The sequence below is a fragment of the Dendrobates tinctorius genome, unplaced genomic scaffold, assembly GCF_039654945.1.
Source record: "Dendrobates tinctorius isolate UK_male_01 unplaced genomic scaffold, ASM3965494v1 ptg000223l, whole genome shotgun sequence".
Taxonomy (NCBI): Eukaryota; Metazoa; Chordata; class Amphibia; order Anura; family Dendrobatidae; genus Dendrobates; species Dendrobates tinctorius.
The window spans coordinates 7818855-7842017 of NW_027361890.1; the positions used below are offsets into that span (position 1 = coordinate 7818855).

General features: G+C 43.6%; 1 protein-coding gene across 2 annotated transcripts in view; it reads right to left on the reverse strand.

Moving 5' to 3' along the window:
- DLGAP4 (DLG associated protein 4) overlaps positions 1–23163 on the reverse strand; it is a 305990-nt gene that overhangs the window by 33455 nt on the left and 249372 nt on the right. Inside the window, exon 7 of one of the 2 annotated variants that reach the window (XM_073555302.1) lies at positions 5158–5510. The exons of the other annotated variant lie outside the window; for it this stretch is intronic. Coding sequence (XP_073411403.1) covers positions 5158–5510 — 353 coding nt within the window. The remainder of the gene's footprint in view (positions 1–5157; positions 5511–23163) is intronic. 2 annotated transcript variants of the gene reach the window in all.

Sequence of the window (23163 nt, forward strand, 5' to 3'; positions counted from 1 at the left end):
AACTGCCCCTTGAACAGTGTTGTCTGGGCTAAATACAATATTACTTGGCGGCTTGGATTCACTAGAAATAAAATGATACATGCTGTCATTTATCAGGATCCTGCACAGGCCGCTCTGTGGTGTGTGCTGACACCAGGAGTGATGAAGTCATTGTTCGCTAGCCACAGGACCACTTTTTTTTTATATCCATTTTTTTCTTTAATGGTGTTATTACTTTGGAGGTTTGGTTGCGGTGCAGAAAAAAAAAATTATATATATATTATCTATCTATCTATCTCTCTCTCTCAGTGAAATAGTGTAGTCTATATGGGAAAACTTCTCCTGGGTGGCATACTGACAGCACAGCACTGTGCTGTCTCCCGACAGGCGAGGCTGTGCAACCTCAGGACTAGGTCAGTGGTCAGGTGTCACATATTAAGGGCCCCGTCACACATAGCGACTCACCAGCGATCCCAACAACGATATCAACGTGTCAGGATCACTGGTGAGTCGCTACATGATCGCTGGTGAGCTGTCAAACAGACAGCTTCACCAGCGATCAGTACAGCGACGCCGAGCGCGCGGCGTCGCTGTGTACTTTAGTTACCAGCGCACTAATGCAGGGAGCTGGTAACTAAGGTACACATCGGGTTTCTAAGGGGCGTGCGTCACTTAGAAACCCGATGCATCAGCGCTCTGGTAACCAAGGTACACATTGGGTTTCTAGGCACAGCACGCCCCCTTAGAAACCCGATGTATACCTTAGTTACCAGCTCCTGCTCGCTGGTCTCCCGCAGCGATGCATGCTGACCAGCGACCCCAAAAATGTCCAGGGCTTTCCATCAACGATCAGCGATACCGGCAGGGGGGCCGGTCGCCGATAGCTGTCACACACAGCGATCTCGCTGGCGAGATCGCTGTTACGTCACAAAACTAGTGACTCAGCAGCGATCTCGCTAGCGAGATTGCAATGTGTGACGGGGCCCTTAAGGATTATCCCAGAAGAACAGGAGAAGGTGCACAGCACAAGTCAGTAATACATGCCTGACTCCTTCTGCCTTAGTGATCAATGCAGAATTACTATAAACACTAGGTAGAGCAGCGCCAGGAAAGGCTATCATTGGACAGATAAGGTGCACTTATATCTGCCTCTTCTGCAAAGTGAAGCTCTGCCTTGTACCATTTGAATTGTGAGCTCCATTGTGGAACCAGCAGGGCCCCCCCCCCCTCTGTGCCTGAGGGCCCTAGGCAGCTGCCTGGTCTGCCTGCCCATAATGCCAGCCCTGCCTCTATCTCTGATGTGCCATCTCAGAGCTCATTGTCCACATGAGGTGGAAGTTCTGCAGCACTGCCTCAGCGAAGCGGCAACAGGCTCAACTGAAGCTAATTTGTAAAGGAGACAAACCACACTGTGGCAGTTATTAAAAGAAACTAGATGGAGGCCCGATGCTATCACATCGGGAGGGCGGTAATATCACGATGGGGGGCAGGCTTTGCAGCATTGAGAATCTCCCCCCCACCTATCCACTCTCTTTCCCCATGTGCTGACTTCTTTGACCCATCTACCCCATGTGCTATCCCCCTTGTCTGCTGTCTGTCTCCTTCCTGTGCTTTGTTCTCCCCTCATGTGCTGTCCCCCCCCCCCCCCCCCCCGTCTGCTGTCTTCTCTTTGACCTGGGTACCCCATCACTAAACAGTCAGTGCACAGCATGTCAGGAGGAATTTCTATTTAAAAGGGGCTTTCCCACGAACGAAAGTTCGTTTTAAAAATTGTCTGCCCGACAGTGTACAGAATATACCACAGCTCCTGGGCAGGGGAGGAAGCAAAAGAGAATACTGACATTACAGCAGGAGGTCGCAGAGGATACTTTTGTGAGGTAAAATATTGTTTAAAGACAGTCAGTGAAATATTTTACCTCACAAAATGAATCCTCTGTGATCCCCTGCTGTACTGTCCCCTTTAATGCAACAGGCTTCCTCTGCCTGTAGACACATCGCGCATCTACCGCCTGGATCAGCCGAATGATTCACTGAGCCTGCGCGGAATTCGCAGGCGCAGTGTGACGTGTTCCGCTGGTGGTACCACGCAATAGGCTGGTACCAGCAGCAGTTTCCATATTGAGACACCCATCACTTGGGTGTCCCAATATGGCAGTCGGTGAACTTCCTCCGCTTGGAATTCTGGGATACGGTGACATGTGGACATAACAGGACATGAAAACATTACTAGGCAATTATATAAAGTTATAAAGTAGATAACAGACCAGACCGATTTGTGGCTCTCGTCGCTGAACCCACATGCTCAACTTGGTAGTTCAGTGGTTTCTGAAAACCTACCCAGATATGCCAGAGCGTCTGGTCAAGGTACGCTGCATCAGTGCCCATTTCCGTGAGTCAGCTACAGCTGCCGCCACTCTGAAGTGTGGGCATGGATGTCTGACATTTATGCAGTTATCCAAGACGTTGAGGACTTTAGAAAGATAGTGAGTTGCAATGACGCCATCATAAGCTCAGCGATCCCGCTTCTGCACCTACTTAAACAGTCGCTGCTGACAGTTAAACAAGAAATTTTGCATGCGGACCAGATGGAAGAAGACCGACAGGGAAATGCTACCCAGCCCAGTCTCATCTCATCTGCTCAGCCGGATTGGGCAACAATGAGGAGGTGGGGGAACAGGAGCTAGTACCCACATAAGCTTCATCCAGTCTCTCCTACGTGGATGAACAGAGGAAGGGAATGAGGAGAGTAGTCATCATAATGGAGACATGGACATGTTAGCTGTCAGGACCTCAGCAAATATGGCTGACTATGTACCACTGCCTTTCCTATGACCCTCGCATTACATTCACCTTGGCCAAAAGAAAAAAAAAAAGGGTCAAAGTTGTTCACCCTGCTAGACCCATGCTACAAGGAGAACCTTGCATCTCTTCTTCCTAAGGTGGAGAGGTCTTTTAACATTGTGCTATACCAGAAGGCTATTGTTGAAAAAAATTTCAATTACATAACGCTAGCGGCAAGGGGCAAACCTCATTGCCCAACCGAGGAGAGGAAAGGGAGACAATCCAGGTACAGTTGAGACAGGGGTACACTGTCCAAGGCCTGGGCCAATTTCATGACACTCCCAGCATCCATGCACTGATCACTGAGAATTTTTGACAAGGAGGGAATAGTTTTTAAAGATGGTCAAGCAATACCTGGCCGACAAAACCATCATATGCCCCAATTCCTCTGCGACCTTCAGCTATTGGGTCTCAAAGCTGGACAACTGGTATAAGCTGTCCCTCTATGCCTTGGAGGTGTTGTGCTGCTAGCATCTTGTGTGAGCGAGCGGGTTTTTAGTGCCACCAGGGGTGCGTGTCCCAACAGACTGAAGCTTTTGCTTGTCAACAGAAAGAGCTGACAGGCTCACTCTGATAACAATGAACAAAGCCTGGATTAGACCAGACTTCCACACCACCAAATGACAGCAGCACAAAGTGCTTTTAATGTTCAGTATTTGAAAGATTCCAGTCAGTTGCTGCCTTCTAGGGTTTAGTGATGACCCTAATTATAATCTTTCCAGGCTTTGCCCTTTTTGTACCGAGAGTTCCGGTACGTGTGAACTTAGCCTAAAGCTGGCAAATCTTACTATAGCTGCTTGAGGTCTAAAATGGAAAGTGCTCCCCCTAGTGGTAAATATTTGTAAAAAATATATTTTTCATATAGAAAGGTTTGTAGACAGTGCAAACATTGCATTAATACATTTTAATTACTATTTTAATCTTAATAAAAAAAACACACACACACACACACACACACACACACACACACACACACACACACTACAAGAAAAATGGTGGCACATTCCCTTTAACTTTATTGGATTTTTTTTTTTTTTTACAACCAGATAAAATTGCAAATATATTTTATAATCTCTACAGTGGTTGTGTTATATAATGGAGTGTCAAGCTAAGGATACCTTATATCAAAGTACAACAAGACAATCAAACACTGTGCTTCACCTATTAAAAGCAGAGTATAACGAGAGGACTTAGAGTCATAATATAGAGAACAAATCTACGGAACTCATAGTAACATATTGTGGACACAGGATGCCCATGAAAATGTAGACTCCTAAAAATCAGCATGGTGGTTAAAGGAATGATGGAAATCTGTGTTATAAAAGTGGCAATCGTTGCTGCGAGCCAGACATGCTCAGAGCAGTTGTCAATTCTATTCCTTCACACCACGATGAAGAACGCTTAGCTTTCAACTTGGCATTACCTACAAAACATCACAAGCCCAAAATTTTAGCATTTTTTTGTATCCAACAGCGGCACACCTACATTGAATGGATTTTTTTTTTTTCATATGGGTGGAACAAGTTCCTCTATGGAAATGGAATTCTCACAGACAGCAATTACTTTAATGATCACTTCCATCCTTTTCCCATGATGTTCTCGGCACACTAGAACAACCTGCTATTAATGGAGTGGTGCAGGCAGTATAGAAGCCTTACAGGCAAGTCACACGTCAAGTGATAGGAAGTCAGCAGCTTCACATAGCAGCATAAACCATGGTGTAAATACTCCCTCGCATACACGAGCTGGCAAGCCAGTAAATGGCAGTGGTTAAATCAATGAATCACTTTCCATGCCACAATTAGGAGTAGTGTGGACCCAAACACTAATGTCACATACATTAATTCTTTCTACAACCCCTTTGAAAGTGTATATTGCTGATCATCGGGGATCCCAAGCTGGAACACGTAAAAAAAAAATAAAAAAATAGACCAAAACAAATTAATACAGCAAAAGGGACTGAAAAAAAAAAAAAAAAAAAAAAATTGGTCCGCATAGCCATCAGAAGAACATAGGCAGACTACTCTACAAATGCAGTCCACACTATAAGATACTGTGAAATGACATGGCTCTCGTTCTTGGTCTGTAGTCCAAGACCTCTCCAATGCCCAGCAGGTTATTATTGGAAGAGTCCTGTCGCTAATGGGATTGCATCCAATAATAACATTAAATGTTTCTATTAACATTAATTCCCTAATCTAATGATGGGTTTAACTTCCTTTTATTTCTGAATACTGCTGTGTGCTCTATTTATAGGCCTTCAGTGTAACTGTATAAATGATGGGTGTAAAACGTAAGCAAGAGGAACCAGCACAAGGTTTCAGGTAACAGACTCACCTGAATTCCAATGGAGGACAGCTTGCGTTTTGGGAGGGGTTCAGGGGCACGCGACTCTTCTTTGATGCTTTTTACAGCTGCATTTTTGGGGGGTATTACAGGAGGGATTTGCCTGATTGGAGTTGGGGGGCCAACACGTGTTACACTTGGTGCCCGAGTGCTTTCAAGGCTCTCAGTGGAGGTGCTGAGCCCTGATTGGCTGTTGCCTTCGCTCTGCCCTTCCTGTGCATCCAGATAAGAGTCCTGGGCAGATTCAGTACTACTTTGTACAGTCACAGATATAAAGGGTTTGGAGGTGGTTCGAGGGGGTACAGGTGGGGGGGTCTTCTTGTAACCCACCAGACAAGAGGAGCCTGTGAGGACAGAGAAGAAGCCATATAAGGACCAACAATACAGACATAGTCAACATACATCGTACATGAACAAATGCATGGTTTCTAAATTATGTTGACCATAACACTGGAAGTTTGGCATGCCACCACAGAGAATGATCACTTACCTTCTGTAATGTCTTAAAAAGAAAAAAGATTAGCATATCTTTACAATTTGTGTCTGGGCTATAAAGAGACTAGAGAGAGTTGAGCAAATTTGTTCGGATTCGGTTGCCGAATCTGAATTTGCCATATGGGTACCCCATTTGTGCAGAATGCATGTTTGATGATCGGTTCCGATCATATTCGGTAACTTCTACTCTCTGACTGACATTCGGCTGTGTTCGATGGATATTGCAAAAATAATATTTACTGCCAATCTTATTCAAAACTGAATTTGAACAAATTCGCGCAACTCTAAAAAGAGCCTTCGATTGCACAGTCACTCAACTTAAGACTTCTTGTAGATGCTGGAGCCCTGGGCTAGCACAGTGGGTGGAGGCTGCCATGAAAAGGGTTTGGATAAGGTAGGGTTAAAGTGCAAAGGTTTTGGGAGGGGGAAGTTTATAAAGGGGGTTAGGTTCACCACTTTCCTGCTTCCTTGGTCACAGAGCAAGTCACCTCCGTTCATGATGTCTGCCGACCAGTCTAGGCATCCCTGAGGGCAGCTGCCAGCGGTCACACCCCCCAGGCTGGCTGGACAAGCAGGTGGTGTGGATCATCAGTGGTGGAGCAAGGGCTGCGGCGACCATCTCCACTGGAGAAGTGCCCTCATAGGTTTCAGACCCCCACTCTACAATCCCCTGACCTGGCTTCATGGCCTCGATGTTGGCGCAGGAGCCCCTCTAGGGACCCACCGGCCTGATCCAGACTCTGCCAGGCTCCAGGCTGGGAGCACTCTAGGGGCATGGCCTAGCTGAGGCGGTTAGCTTATGACAAGGGTAGGGGCTGCTGCTGTTACAACCAGAAGTACACCAACAATGGAGGGCCATTGCGGCGAGTTGCCTGTCGGGTGGCCCGTTTCTACCAGCAACAATGAACGGCTTCAAAGACACCAAATCCGAAAAGTTTGATTTTGGCGCGCACGGCGCACCGTCAAAAGTGCGCAGCGCAGGTCAAAGCGCAACTAGCGCACGGCCTGCGCACGATCTGCGCACCCTATGCTAAAGATAGGGTGCGCCGATCGCAGGGGCCGCTGTGCGCTAGGAGGCGGCGCTACAAGCAAGGGGCGGGCACGCCGGGCAGAGAGCCGGCTCGGGGGCGGAGCTACCCCCGGCCGTGCGTGCGCTTAAAAAGCGCTAATGTGAAACCAGCCTAAGGCGTGGGGCGAAGGTTATGTAAGCTTTGAAGGACCCCGAGCCAGCAATCTTAAAAAAAAAAAAAAGATGTGAGGGAAAAGATTTGGAAGGATGAGTAAAGCCCCCGTTACACATAGCAATATCGCTGTAACGTCACCGATTTTGTGACGTAGCAGCGATATTGCTAGCAATATCGCTATGTCTGATACTTACCTCTGACCGGCTCCCCCGCTGCTCATCGCGCGAGAACATCCTGGATCATTTCTCGTCGGGCGCTTCCTGTGGCGCCGACGAGCGACGCGTGGACGCGGGCGGGCGTCAGGATCGCCGCGTCTGACAGGTAAGTAGCGACCCCTGCTATGTCGCTGGTGAGATCTGCCTGTGTGGCAGCTCACTAGCGACCACTTAGCGATGCACCAGCGATCCATATAGTTGTCGGGATGTTTACTAACTGGACGCAAAAGTTTGCGATTTTAGCATGTGTCCTAGGTGAAGAGGCGCCTGAGAATTGTTCCCCCCCTATTTTTGATTAATTTGATTCTATAGGTGAAGTGCATAGGGTTTACAGGGGTCAAGGTTGGATAAGGTATGATGAACAGATTAGTCAGCGGAAAGCTATCAGACTGGCGATTAGGTGGGACCAAAAGGATAGTGGCCTTTGGTTAAGAATGGTAGCCTAGTCTACATATGGGCATCCTTTTCAAAGCGGGGCCAGTTCATCCGGCCAATCAGGGAGTCAGGGATCAGGTAGCCTATCAGGACAGTCAGGGAGACAGAAGCCAGGTTTATGTTGGCAATTTAATGAGGGCCATTGTACATTTGGATTTAGCTGCAAGTTTAAGCATCTCTGTGCCTATTGTAACTGTTCTTCACATGGGGCAGGACAAGGCTTTAAAAAGGGCCAAGGACAAAATGCACCCAACAGAAATTCCCAAGGGAAAGACTGATGAAGCTACCTGCGAAACTTCCTCATCTAAATAGGTTCCCTGATAGAGAAGGCTGATTTATTGATTGCAGGTTTCGATGTTGGTTTTCACATTTCATCATCTACATTTAACCCCTTGACACCGAGGTATTTTCGCTTGTGTTTGCATTGTTTGCGTCCCTTCTTTCCAGAGCCATAACTTTATTTTTCCGTCAATATGGCCATCTGAGAGCTTGGTTTTAACATATCATGTACTGGAAAACAGCTAAAACAATCCAAGTGCGGTGAAATAGCAAAAAAGTTGTTTGTTTTGCTTTTTTACCATGTTCACCAAATGCTAAAAATGACCTGCCATTACGAGTTCATAGACACTAAACATGTAAAGGTTCTTTTTTTATCCAAGTGGTGAAAAATAAATACCAAACTGTTGAGAGAAAAAAAAAAAAAAAAAAACAAACACCATTTTCTGATACCTGTAGTGTCACCATTTTTCATGATCTCAGGTTAGGTGAGGGCTTATTTTTTTGCGCACCGAGCTGACGTTTTTAATATTTTGGTGCAGATATGTTCTTTTGATTGCCCTTTATTGCACTTTAATGCAATGTCGCGGCGACCATTGTCAACCCAGTCTCTATGCAAGATAGTTAAAATAGTTTGGCACCCAAGTACATGTTCACCTCTGCAAAAATCCTTCTGTTTTGCTACAGGAATCGAAAGAAAATAGTAGTGTACCCGATTGAAAACTTCTCCTAATAAACTATTACCGTCTGTCAGGCTGCCGTCACTTTACAGGAGGGGGGGGTATAAAACTAGCATGCTGCACCATTTTTTATGGTAGCCTTTGTAATATGATGTCCATACTGGTTGCAGATATAGACAGTCAAAATAGATTTGCCTTCACCAATGGTTCTAAAGATCCAAGCGGTGTTCACGGAGCCGTTTCATCTGGAACTATGGCACTTTGTTATGATCCCTTCATTTCTACATCTGTGACTTGGTGATAAAAGGCTCAGAATATGGAAATATTGCTGTGCAAAAGCTCTCAGGGTAATCTTAGACATATATGGATCAAGGATTTTAGGCTTTCAAAATACAGACATCAATGCATTAATGCCCCTATAAGGATCAGAGCTATAAGGCACAAGGTTCTGCTATGAATTATGACACCACAGGAGACAGTATACAGTTCATGGAAAAACTGAAGCATTTACCAGTAGGGAGAGACCTAATGAGGGAAAATCTGGAATACGTATTAGAATTCAACATGTTCTATCCAATACTCAAAACACACACGGAATAATCAAAACAGACTGCAACGTGTACACTCACAACAGCCGCCACGCAAAATACCAGAGACTGTACAATAGGCATACATGCTGCATACCAGACACGTAGTATTACATTCCTAAAAACAGACACACCCCGCATAGACACTTTCAGGGATTAGTGTCTGCCTGCGAATCCGGATTGCTTCCCTTGATGTCTGACCTACATTTCCTGCTGGTACAGTTACTAGCGATGCACCAGCTATCCTGACGATATAGATCGCTGGTGCATCGCTAAGTGGTCGCTAGTGAGCTGCCACACAGGCAGATCTCACCAGCGACATAGCAGCGGTCGGGGGTCGTTACTTACCTGTCAGACGCGGCGATCCTGACGTCCTCCCGCCCGCGTCCACGCGTCGCTCGTCGTCACAGCAGGAAGCCCAGCAGGAAGTTGGCGAAAAAAGCCCCCGTTACACATAGCAACATCGCTAGCAATATCGCTGTAACGTCACCGATTTTGTGACGTAGCAGCGATATTGCTATGTCTGATACTTGCCTCCGACCGGCTCCCCCCGCTGCTCATCACTGGTCGTGCGAGAAGGTCCTGGATCATTTCTCGTCGGGCGCTTCCTGTGGCGCCGACGAGCAACGCGTGGAGGCAGGCGGGAGGACGTCAGGATCGTTGCGTCTGAAAGGTAAGTAGCGACCCCCGACCCCTGCTATGTCGCTGGTGAGATCTGCCTGTGTGGCAGCTCACTAGCGACCACTTAGCCATGCACCAGCGATCCATATCGTTGTCGGGATCGCTGGTGCATCGCCAAGTGTAACGGTACCCAAACGGTCCAGGACGTTCTCGCGCGATCAGGGATAACCAGCGGGTAGCCGGTCGGATGCAAGTATCAGACATAGCGATATCGCTAGCAATATCGCTGCTACGTCATAAAATCGATGACGTTACAGTGATATCGCTATGTGTAAATGTGTAACCGGCCCCTAACATCAGCCGGTGACATATTTGGGACTACTCATTCTGCCTATAGCACCAACCCAAGTCTACTTTACCTCAAATTAAAAACACAGGGGGAGTGGGGAGAGAATGTAATTAATTACTGTCATAAGTAGTCTGTCAATAAGGTCCCAAAAAACAAAACAGGAAAAGAAACCCAAGACTACAAGATGCCCCCTAATGACTAGGCCTCCTACATATTATGATTCGGCACACAGATGTAAAACAGGGAGGTCACTTGCCCATCTCTGGCAGACCTAGTCTGACCATGTTCTTATTGTCATATAATTGTTCGATAAGTGTGCTCCTGTAATTGTGTGGTTGCATTGCCCCCGTCAAGTTATTTCGATTAACATTAAAAGGCATACTAGAGGATTTTCAGCTGAAGGCCTAGCCTCAGCATATGCTATCAATGTATGATTGGTGGGGGTTCTCAACCAAAGGACCACAGATAATCATTAGAACTAAGAGGTTAGGGTGCTCATCACTGTTGCACCTTCCCATGACAGAATTTGGCTAGACAGTGGAACTGTGCACTATGACATGCTATGAATGGAAGGATGTATTCAGACCATACTTTACCTTTTTGTAAAGATATATATTTTTTTCAAATCATACACATTTCAGTGCGAGGCTGACGTCTTCATTAAGATGCAAGTCTGGCGTACAAACACGCAAATGAAGAATATTCTATTTTACCATATGGTGACAGGAAAACGTTGGCCCTTGGTAGCAGAGCCAGAGTTTCCTAGATTTGATTAGACATCACAAAATTGTGTTTGTGGACCCAAACTTTTTAAAATTGCATATATGCTGACAGGCCTTGTTCATATTAAGACACCCAAGCTAAAAATAATGTTTTATTCAATCACTTACTGTCAGGTTGATAAATATCTGTCAAGTAACTGCTCACAGAAATCATTTTATTGACCGCTTTACATACATGTAAAAGATTACTGTGCCACACGTTGACATGGCAGATGGATACTTTAATTGTGGTGTATGGCAGGTTCTGTCATGGATACAGCAGTTTGATAAGTCAGTCATCAAATAAATCATCACCCTCGCAGCCCTGCCTACATTAATGGAGGATGCAGCTTTTTATTCGCTATGTAAGCGCTTTGTGTACATAATATAGCCGTACCTTTATGTGTCATAGGCTTGTTTTTTTCATATTGTGACATCAATCCAATAAAAAAAAAAAATAAATAAATAAAAAAATAATATATGCCTGCAATATAGTATTAACAATAATTCTATATTCATAGGAGACAACTACACAAAACCACCAATTTGGCAAGACAATAGCTTAGTTTTTTTTACCACATATGGAACTCTTCATTATAGGTCTGAATGCAGTCACCTAGGGACAGACAGAATAGGCTACTCACATGTCGACCAATTGTAGATATATCCTAAATGTATCCAATGGAAACCCCATTTAAAAAGATATCTAGCTATAGATTAGTTAGATACAATGCCTAGAGAAGTCTCGAGATTACATAACTCCAATAAGCAAGGCTGTGGAGTCGGAGTCCATTTTGATGGAGTTGGTATAAAATGGATCGACTCCGAAAATAAATAAATGGAGTACAATGCAGGATGTGCTGAGTATTTATTCATAGACATTTGGGAAGTTTATGAAGTGTCCTATAAATTTCTGATCCAAGGAGCTTTTAGTTGTTCTACACCATGTACATGGTCATTAAAGGGAATCTGTCACCTATTTTTTGGGCTATAAGATGCAGCCACCGCCATCAGGGGCTTATCTACAGCATTCTGTGATGCTGTAGATAAGCCCCCGATGTAACCTGAAAGAAGAAAAACGAGTTATATTCTCACCCAGCGGCGGTTCGGCTCCGGCGGGTGACTCGGTCCGGCGCCTCCCATCTTCTAGCGATGACATACTCTTTGCTCTCAACAAGGTAGAGCAGTGCGCCGGAGCTGTGACGGGAAGCAGAGTACTGAAGTGCGAAGGCACCGGAAGAGGTCCAGCACCTGCACACTGCAGCATTCTGTAATGCTGTAGATAAGCCCCTGATGGCGGTGGCCGCATCTTATAGCCCAAAAAATAGGTGACAGATTCCCTTTAAAGAAGCATGTATGAGGGAGTGGGAGGTTTGGCTTACCTTATCACCAGGGTTGTGGTGTATTTGAAATAGACAAAAAAAAAAAAAAAAAAATATAATTCAAGCAACTTAGGTCATGCCCCAAATGTGTTGCCACCGATAGCTAACGGGCAAAGTGTACCTTCGACTAGTTGTCGTAGTCTAAATGTCTTTGTGTTATTTAACCTTCTTGCAGTCTGATGGGCTCCCCTTTCATGAGAGAAAGACACTCATTAAGAAGACCCATCACATTCCCCACATCAAATGGTTGTACACACTGACAACCGAGAAACACGATTATGTATTACAGCTGTCTGGCTTCTTCTATGCCTACAAGTGTGTTGCCAACTGTCACCAAAGCCACGTGACTATATACGGACCTTACAAATTTGAGAGGTTGTCCATAAAGCCTCACCCCACTTTATAATAAAAAATTAATAAAAACCTGTTAATGAAGGCGCTTGTCAACTTATTTCACCTAATTTAACTTATGCCGTTCCACCAACAACGGTGGCACTATTAGGCCATGTGCACACTGTTCAGTATTTGGTGAGTATTTTACCTCAGTATCTGTAAGCCACAACCAGGAGTGGGTGATAAATACAGAAGTGGTGACGTGTTTCTATTAGGCCATGTGCACACGTTCAGTATTTGGTCAGTATTTTACCTCAGTATCTGTAAGCCAAAACCAGGAGAGGGTGATAAATACAGAAGTGGTGACGTGTTTCTATTAGGCCATGTGCACACATTCAGTATTTGGTCAGTATTTTACCTCAGTATCTGTAAGCCACAACCAGGAGTGGGTGATAAATACAGAAGTGGTGACGTGTTTCTATTAGGCCATGTGCACACGTTCAGTATTTGGTCAGTATTTTACCTCAGTATCTGTAAGCCAAAACCAGGAGAGGGTGATAAATACAGAAGTGGTGACGTGTTTCTATTAGGCCATGTGCACACAATCAGTATTTGGTCAGTATTTTACCTCAGTATCTGTAAGCCACAACCAGGAGTGGGTGATAAATACAGAAGTGGTGACGTGTTTCTATTAGGCCATGTGCACACATTCAGTATTTGGTCAGTATTTTACCTCAGTATTTGTAAGCCAAACCCAGGAGTGGGTGATAAATACAGAAGTGGTGACGTGTTTCTATTAGGCCATGTGCACACATTCAGTATTTGGTGAGTATTTTACCTCAGTATCTGTAAGCCACAACCAGGAGTGGGTGATAAATACAGAAGTGGTGACGTGTTTCTATTATACTTTTCTTCTGACTGTAAAAGCCAAAACCAGGAGTGGAACAAACATGGATCTAAACAAAACCTCAAATACTCTACGTGTGCATGAGGTCTAACATTTCTTGAAAAGGGGAAGTATTCTTCTATAATGGTCAATACAAAATGATTCAGATGGACATCACAATGTCTGCTACACATTCTGTCAGACATCAAATGGGGTCAATTCAGTGCAGCAGTCTCATTTTGACTACAATGCTGCACGCTGCAGATTAAAACCTCAGACAAGCGATTTTTTTCCCACAGTTGAGAAAATCGGATCGATTATTCTGACAGTCTGAAAAATCGGACCACACTGATGAAATCTGGATGCAGTCCGATTTTTTTCATGGACCCATCAACTTGCATTGCAGATTTTGATCTGACCCTCGGGGAAAAAAAAAAAAAAAAAAAACATTTCTCCAATATTTTCCTTGGACCACTCGGTCAGAGGAAAATAGACAAAACCTAAACATGCGAGTTGCCCCATAGACCCTCATAGGTACTAGTGATGAGATGAACATGCTCGGGTGAGGTGTTATCTGAGCATGCTCGTGTGCCAACAGAGGGTCTTTGGCGTGCTCGAATAATATGTTGAGTCCCTGCATGTCTTGTGGCTGTTAAACAACCTCAACACATGCTGGGACTGTCTGTTTGTTGGGGGGAAAAAAAAAAAAATCAGAGATGGCAGATTTTTTCATGTGGAAAACGTATGACACTGAAAAAAGTCTGATTAGAATAATCCATCCATTTTTATTGTACATGGAGAATTCAGATGTGTGACTGAGCGCTAAGGCAGCCAGCCATTTCATTGGTATATACCTACAGTAACGCGGTGTTCCAGACCTATGACAATGTTTGGGGTAGTATTACAGCCCATAGGCACCCACATAGTATAACATGCAATATTACATGCCCCATTTTAATAAGATCCAGCAGCAAAAGATCCTTAATATGTCCATGCGCTCTGGACCAGAATATTTTCTACTACTATTATTAAAGAAGGATTCATTCCATTCGATAATCAGTTTTCTTCAAATATTTTTTCACAGATTTTGTAATCTGTCACTACTACTATTGTTGCCATTTCTGCCGTATATTACAAGTTTATAATTTAGCATTATTTTTCCTAACAAAGGATAATAAGTGTATGCCTCTCCTGCTCACTTGTATGGGTCATGCAATAACCATTCATGCAAGACTTTGCCTCCAGTCTCCCATCCATCCTACTCTCCAGGAAATGGCCGCCAGGAGGTTTCTAAGCAATGGATTCGTTTCCTCCACACAGTTGCCGTGACAACATTCAGCCAAGCAGCGTCCTTTTAACCCCTTTGTCATTGAAGTTAGGCCCAAAGCAGCCTAATAAATTGGCAAGGTGGCCATTAGGAAAGAATGGAGGGCCTGACACTACTGCATTAGCCGCCCCACTGCCCAGAGCGATGTCACATCCCAGACGAATACTCATTACAAACAAGTTTCTTGAAAGTACTCAACAGGCTGAAATTGGCATATGATAAATCAATTTTACTGCGGTTTCCACAAGGGTTTATCCAGGGTAAGAGCGGATGACTCAGGGGTCAAGTGTCCCGCCTGAGACTTTTATAGACTTGTCAGCGGCTTCAGCAGCCAAATGGCAACAAAACAGGTGACAAGAAGGCAGATTTCTTATGAAAATCCCCACATGGTCCTACTGTGCGGTGATGACAAAAAAAAAAAAAAAAAAATATAAATAAAAATAGGCAGATGGGGGTAACCATGATGTGTGTTGCCCACACAGATCACTTTAAAGAACTTATAGTGTAACCATCAGATGAAGAACGCAAAAAAGTACAAGACAAGCCCTATAGGAGAAGTAATGGCATCCACCTCAATACTGACTTCCGCACCAAAATATTAAATGGGCAATGGCAATTCAATAAACATTGCCTAAATCAATAGGAAAAGTGAATGGAAGAAACATTTTATAAGAGAAACCTGCTCCCTTGCTTATGAGGTACTTCTATTTCCTGCTAAACTCACTCTGGGAAAAAAAAAAAATAAAGTAAAAAAGCTGGATTGCCAGCATAGGAAGGCCATGTGCACACGATGCAGATTTCCAGCGGATCTGCAGCGGATTTTACTGCGCAGAAACGCTGCATATCCGCATTGTGATGTATAGTAGCAGGTTAATCAATAGAAAAAAACCGCTGTGCAGACGCTGCGGATTTTTCCACGCGGTTTTCTTGTGGTTCAAAATAGGCAGCATGTCACTTCTTTTGTGCGGTTTTCCACCTGCTCCATTCTCCAAATCCGCAGGGGGAAATCCGCAGGGGAAAACCGCAAGAAAGAAAAAAAAAAAAAAAAAAAAAAAAAAAAAAAAGAAATCCGCAGGAAAAATGCAGGTCATTTGACCTGCGGATTTCTTCAGTTCTGCGCGGAAAAATCGGCAGGGCAAACGAGTACGTGTGCACTTAGCCTTAGGAGTTAGCTTGTATTGCAAGTTGAAATCTAAGGGAGTGGGATGGAGGAGTGAGGATCATCATGAGAAACTCGGCAGACACAAGTAGATTGTGCATCAGTGTCGAGTACTGGATTCACAGCTACACAGCTCAGTAGTGTTATGTAATATACCAAATGTTGTAACTTCTCTGTGGACTAAGTGGAAGAGGAGGGAACTCCATTTTCTCTGTGCAGTAGCATCACTTGAAGATTGTGTCCCCCAATGCATAATCTCCAATGGGGACCCTAACAGTTCTTTAATAGCAATAGTCTTATCATATTGGACAAAGGGATCTTTGCCCCATCCCCCCAGTCACCAGGTGCGATTATTGCACCCATTATAGTTATGCCCCAGTCTGTGTACTACATAGGCAGACATACCATTGGTGCAACCTGTGCAGATGCACAAGGGTACAAGAGGTAAGGGGGCCTACTTCTACCTCCAAAACAGCTTCTGTCACACATACTTAAAAAAGGGGTGCATTACGATGAGCTGTGGGACTGCATCAGACCCATAAGGCTGCGTGCCCATGATCAGAACAGTAGCATTTTGGATGCAGCGCATTTTCACTGCAGCCAAAAAAAGCTGCGTTCTCTATTACACACTTTAAAACCTAGGTGTTTTGGAACTATATGGATTTACAGCACCTAAAGAGAATCTACTGGGGGAAAATACACACAGGAGACTGAGGGCATGTGCACGCGCTGCGGATTCTGCTGCAGATCTGCAGCGGTTTTGGCCCTGTGGATGTACAGTACCATTAAAATCTATGAGAGACAAAAAACGCAGTGCACATGCTGTGGATTTTTCAGCGCGGATTTGCTGTGGTTTCTAATCCGCAGCATGTCAATTCTTTGTGCAGATTCCGCAGCGGTTTTATACCTGTTCCATGATCAGGTGTGAAACCGCAGGCTAATCTGCAGGTCTTTGTGCTGTGGATTTTGCAAAATCCACAGCACAATCCGCAACGTGTGCACTTACCCTAATCGTCTCAGCTATGGAAATTAACATGCGGCTCAGAAACCCCACAATGCAGGCCAGTTTACACAGCAAAAAAAAAAAAAAAAAAAAAAAGCACAATGGGCATGGGGAATTCTATAGATCCAATCCACTGTGCTTCTACTATTCCTGATCATGGGAGCAAAGCCATATACTTTTCTTGCACAGGAACTCTTGTTTGTGTACTGTGTAAGGGATCATATCACAGCAGCTAGTCTCTACCCACTAGCTCAAAGACAACTGAAAATTTACAGATTAAGCCTGCAGATGAGGAAAAATGCAGTACACAAAGGCATATGGTGAAATATCGTGTGAATTCTCATGCACACACACATGACAGCTTATTCTGAAAAGTTACCTGAAGTGACAGGCATGCTTTAAAGCTTTTTTTGCATACAGAACTTGTTAAATATAATGACAGATGATCTGTGTAACAACACGGGTACAGTTTACAAGAAATACCGCCAAGCAGGCAAACAATAAAACACTAGTGCTCCCTCCATTCTGTGTAGAGATATAATTATTTACAGCGTCATACTGTTTTCACACAATTGCATCAGATGAGCAGATCAGCAGAGGATGGGTGTGCGCTGTGCTAATTCTGGATCCGGGATTTATAATATCACCATAGACATCACTGCCAACTAAGCCTGCATCTCATTACACGCAGAAAGAAAGAAATTGCACCGCCTTTTCATGGCATCACATCAAGTTTCTATCAAACCCGGAACCAACACTTGACACCTCCAGTAGCACAATTGTTTATATACTACCTCCACATTGACACGCTCATTATTGATTCATGAAATCCCTACGATGAAGACACTTCACTGTGCTGTCATCAGGTCTCCTTCCTCAGAACGAAGCTGTCATCTTCATGAAGTTGCAAAAAAAAGATTAAAAAAAAAAAACTGGGGGGAAAGTTGGACGATGAATAATATGGCTACTATTACAGCTAATCTGGGGTTGGTGTAATCTCAGCTTTACCATACCCCTGAATGGCAAAACCACCTAGCTATATGATACTTGGCTTATTATAATGCACAACTTACAAAATTGGTCATTGATTATTTTACAGAAAGACAGATGGTCTTTGCTTTCTTGCCGACTTGTAAAGTAAAAGGTCTGCAAAAAACACTTTCCATATAGAGGTTGTGATTCCATTTGGATACAAAAGGAAAGAAGTATAACATTGTGACAGATGTTACATTATAGCTTGTAATATGTACTGTATCTACCTACAAGTAGTAACCACAAATATTAAACACACTGTAGCCACAAAGCAAATACAACATTCCATGGGGAAGTGTGCATGCATGGTACGGATCATCATTCCACAAGAAATGCAGGCAGAGCGCATGCTGCAAACAAGCTACTGATTAACAGGTAATATAAAGGATGCTGTACCACCTTAACGATAATGATGCAGAGTGCTAAGCAAAGGGTTAATGCAAATGCCCAGCTGAAATAATCACATCTGGGGGATCAAGCAAGGAGCCCCCCTTCCGCATACAGGGACATAGACAGACCTGAGTGTCCTCGCCTGTACTCCGAGTAAATCTCCTGTCTTGTGGGATGCTGGGTGTATACTCAGTACCACCCTACTGTGCGTTGAATTGCATAGGCTTACATAAGTGGTGAGTAATGGCACAGACACCGCACCCTGCAGAGCATCGCACCCCACTGCACAGAAGGAAGCCTATGACTCTTTATGGGAACAAAACGTCATTATAATGAAAGTCCCATTTTTATCATCTCTTCTACAAGTGCATGACCATATGGATAACTTGATAACTTAGTGGAGGGGGAAGACAGCTGGATTGTCAACTTAATTTTTTTTTCTGAAAATTATATTATATCAGAATTATGAAGACATCAGCTGCATTCACTAATTGAAAAACGAAAAAAAAAAAAAAAAAAAAAAAAAAAAAATGATGCCTTCATTTTTAAGGAGAAGGCAAAAATGTGCCCCATTTTTACAGACTGACCTGGAATTTCTGGGTAGTTGCAATTGGGATGGCAGTAAGCCAGCAACCACTGTATGGAAAAATCATCACCACATCCAGGATCATTTGGTTTATTATCTTTCGGCGGAAAGGGTTAAGTGCGTTGATGTCACACAGTAGAGTACTGAGCTGGCAGGCACTCCTCCTTTTAAAGGGACGGCACCATGTGACAGTATTCAGTTATGAGTCAGAAAAAGACCGGCAGAGAAATACACACCCAGCATGTGTCACATCAGTGCTATACACAGAGCCAAGTGTATTATTACTAACACGGATACGAGATGCTATATCCAAATACTGGATTATATTAGATTTTCAGTGAGGATGTGGTAGGGCCTCCATTTATTCACAAAGACCTCCTACATCCTGGCTGGAAGCATCAAGGAACAGTGAGAGTGAAGAAGGGGGGCAGGAGTAGATGTGACAGAGCAAGTAACCTGAATTAATTTCCCTTCTATGCACCAGTGTGCAGGAAGTGACACCATAATACAGTATGAATGGGTACGGATACAAATGCCAGGCCTGTGCTCACACGGACAGCTGGGGTTAAGGCACATAAACTTTATCACGTCTGTATACATCTATACACAAAAAAAATAGCCTTGGAGGACAGGGCTGATAACTCCTTGGGATCTTTGCTGGCTTATAGCCTATGTAGCACAATTTGACGCCTTATGTCGACCAGACCACGACCAGTTTAGAGAAGCTAACCCGAACCTAGATCGCAATACATACCTACATTAGTGAGGAGTGAACATGCTCGGATAAAGTGCTATTCGAGCACCCACATGTCTCACGGCTGCTCAAAAGTTGCAACAGATGCAGGGTTTGCTAGGCAATCCCTGCATGTGTTGTGGCCGCCGAACAGCCGTGAGACAAGCATACGTGGGGACACGAACAATTTTCAAGCACACAGAAGACAACACTTAGCACCAGAGCATGCTCGGATAACACCTTATCTAAGCACGTTCACTCATCACTAATAGCCATGCGTGTTGCTAACCTTGTAGGAGGTATTCTCAAATTTATAAGTTATCCTCCATCCCAAATTGCTACAATAAAAGACTTAAGGGGTATTCCAAAGTTATCACCTATCCATTTGATAGGGCTATAGCTTCCCGATGGATGAGAATCTGACCACTGGCAACACCAATCCCAAGAACTGGGGCTCTCAAGAAGGAGTGGTGGTCAGCCACATGTATTGATACTCCATTCATTCTTAAAGGAGTGCTAAAGACCAGTCAAGCGCTGCACTTTGCTACAGGTGCTTCTCACAAAATTAGAGTATCAAAACGTTAATTTCAGTTCATCAAGACAAAAAGTGAAACTCATTATATATAGTCATTACAAACAGCCTCCAGACTGTGGGACCTTGATTTCCAAATGAAATGCAAATTTCATCTGAAACCATCTTGGACCACTGACAGTCCAGTTCTTTTTCTCCTTGGCCCAGGTAAGACGCTTCTGGCATTGTCTGTTGGTATGAGTGACATGACACAAGGAATGCGACACTTTTAGCCCATGTCCTGGATACGTCTGTGTGTGCTCTTGAAGCAATGACTCCAGCAGCAGTCCACTCCTTGTGAATCTCCACTAAATTTTTGAATGGCCTTTTCTTAACAATCCTTTCAAGGCTGCGGTTATCCTGGCTGCCTGTGCGCCTTTTTCTACCACACTTTTTCCTTCCACTCAACTTTCCATTAACATGCTTGGATACAGCACTCTGAACAGTAGGGTGACCGGATCTCATATGGGGGGGAGATGTCAGAATCTTGTTCGTCTGGACCCCACAAAACGATTCCCCTTTCCAGATATTGAGAGCGCCAAAATTTGAGCTCGATCGTTAACCCGTGCGGCTCGTCGCTCAAAGTTTGAAAAAATCCAAATTGAGGTATTTTAAGATTTAGGTATTTTGCATAGTCTGTTAGACTATAAAGAATGTGACAACAACATTGCAGAAATAGCCCTGACCAAATTTTCGAACCATTTGTGGTATTTGAATGCAGAGTTGGTGGGATTATCGTTTTTTGATCCCACCATTACAGACAATGAAAAGTGGTTAATGGCTAATAAATTGCTCAGTAGCACAGATGAACCATCAGAGCACGCTAACCTACATGAGTTGATAATTTTACATAGTTATCTAATCTATTCTAGAGCTTTTGATAAAGTAGTTTTTGAAATGTCAGAATATAATGCTCGGCATTTGCTTACAACTTGCAGGACATATTGCTTTTGTTCTTCATCTTTTGTCAGAAGGTCGTTAAAGTCGGTTACTTCCTACCTCTTTTAATTTTTCTTTCCTAACTTTTGGATTTACAACCCTAGCGTGCTCTGATGGTTCATCTGTGCTACTGAGCAATTTATTAGCCATTAACAACTTTTCATTGTCTGTAATGGTGGGATCAAAAAACGATAATCCCACCAACTCTGCATTCAAATACCACAAATGGTTCGAAAATTTGGTCAGGGCTATATCTGCAATGTTGTTGTCACATTCTTTATAGTCTAACACAGGGTTTCCCAACTCCAGTCCTCAAGGCACACCAACAGATCATGTTTTCAGGATTTCCTTTGTATTGCACAGGTGAAGCAATTATCACCTGAGCAATACTAAGGAAATCCTGAAAACATGATCTGTTGGTGTGCCTTGAGGACTGGAGTTGGGAAACCCTGGTCTAACAGACTATGCAAAATACCTAAATCTTAAAATACCTCAATTTGGATTTTTTCAAACTTTGAGCGACGAGCGGCACGGGTTAACGTCGTTTGATCGAGCTCAAATTTTGGCTATCTCAATATCTGGAAAGGGGAATCGTTTTGTGGGGTCCAGACGGACAAAATTCCGACATCGATTTTTTGCGGTCACCCTAGTGAACAGCCAGCTTCTTTAGTAATGACCTTTGGTGGCTTACCCTCCTTGTGGAGTGTGTCAGTGACTGCCTTCTGGACATCTGTCAGGTCAGCAGTCTTCCCCATGATTGTGTAACTACTGAAACAGACTAAGGGACTTTTTTTTCTTTTTTAAACGCTTAGGAGATCTTTGAAGGCGCTTTTTGTTAATTATTTTAATTTACTGAGATGACCTTTGGGTTTTCATTGGCTGTAAGCCATAATCATCAACAATAACAGACATAAAGACTTGAAATAGATCTCTGTTTGTAATGACTATAATATACGCATTTCACTTTTTGCATTGAAGAACTGAAATATATTAACTTTTTGATGATATTCTAATTTTGTGAGTAACACCTGTATGTCTGGTGATCCCATTAAGAACGAATGGACCAGCACCCATGATTGACCACCACGCCATTCACATGGGGCTCTTCAGAGCTCTGCTTCTCAGAATCAGTGGGGTTCCCAGTGGTCAGACCCCCAGCAGTCCAAAATTTATCCTCTATCCTGTGGCTAGTGGAAAACTTGAGAATACCCCCATTTAAAGCCATATCACAGAAGTTTACGCAAGCACAATAAGGCATTTGAATGGGAGGATCTCCAAGGAGTAGGTATTTAGGCTCTGATTCAGAAAAGTGCTTTGTCCAAAAAGCTGGCAAAAAAATAAATTTTACAAACTACAAGTAAAAATTCCACAACTTTGCATTTTTACACCATTACCAGTCAGCTGCCAAGACTTTTTTGGAAAGTGGGTTGAGTTTTGATACAGGAGATGTGGTCAAGTGCAAGCAAATTGATCATAATTTTTTCCAGTCTCTCACTGGAGTACATTTCCTACACTGACAGCTATCAGTATATCTTACTCCAGCAGGCCGTCCATCAAGACTGCTGTGCAAAAACGCATATAGGGTCTTTGGAAGTGGATCGCTTAAGAAAAAGAGTGACCTCAGCTACAAAGGACATGATGGATCCTTACTATACAGGGACTGGCCATTGATTTCCCGGAACATGGTGCAATGGATAACTTATTCTGCAGCATTGCTGCAGGATATACAGCTCGTTCTTTAGTCTTAAGTATTATATTAATCATGGTGCAGGGTTGTGACAGAGGATGTGAGCCACTACCAAAAAGATTACAGCTTCTGAATGATTTCACATAAAGAGATTTAGGAAAAAAAAAAAAAAGCCACTGTATTGTTTAGGGTTTCTTTGTTAACTCAGAAAGAATGGGAACTAGAAAGGAAATGATACTTCTTCCTGATGTAGCCATTATGTCTTTGGATCAAGTATTGCATAAAAAAAAAAAAAAAACCCATAGAGGACAATGTACATGCCCAACCCTTGGAGCTGTTACTAATAGCAGGCAGTCATTACAGCTG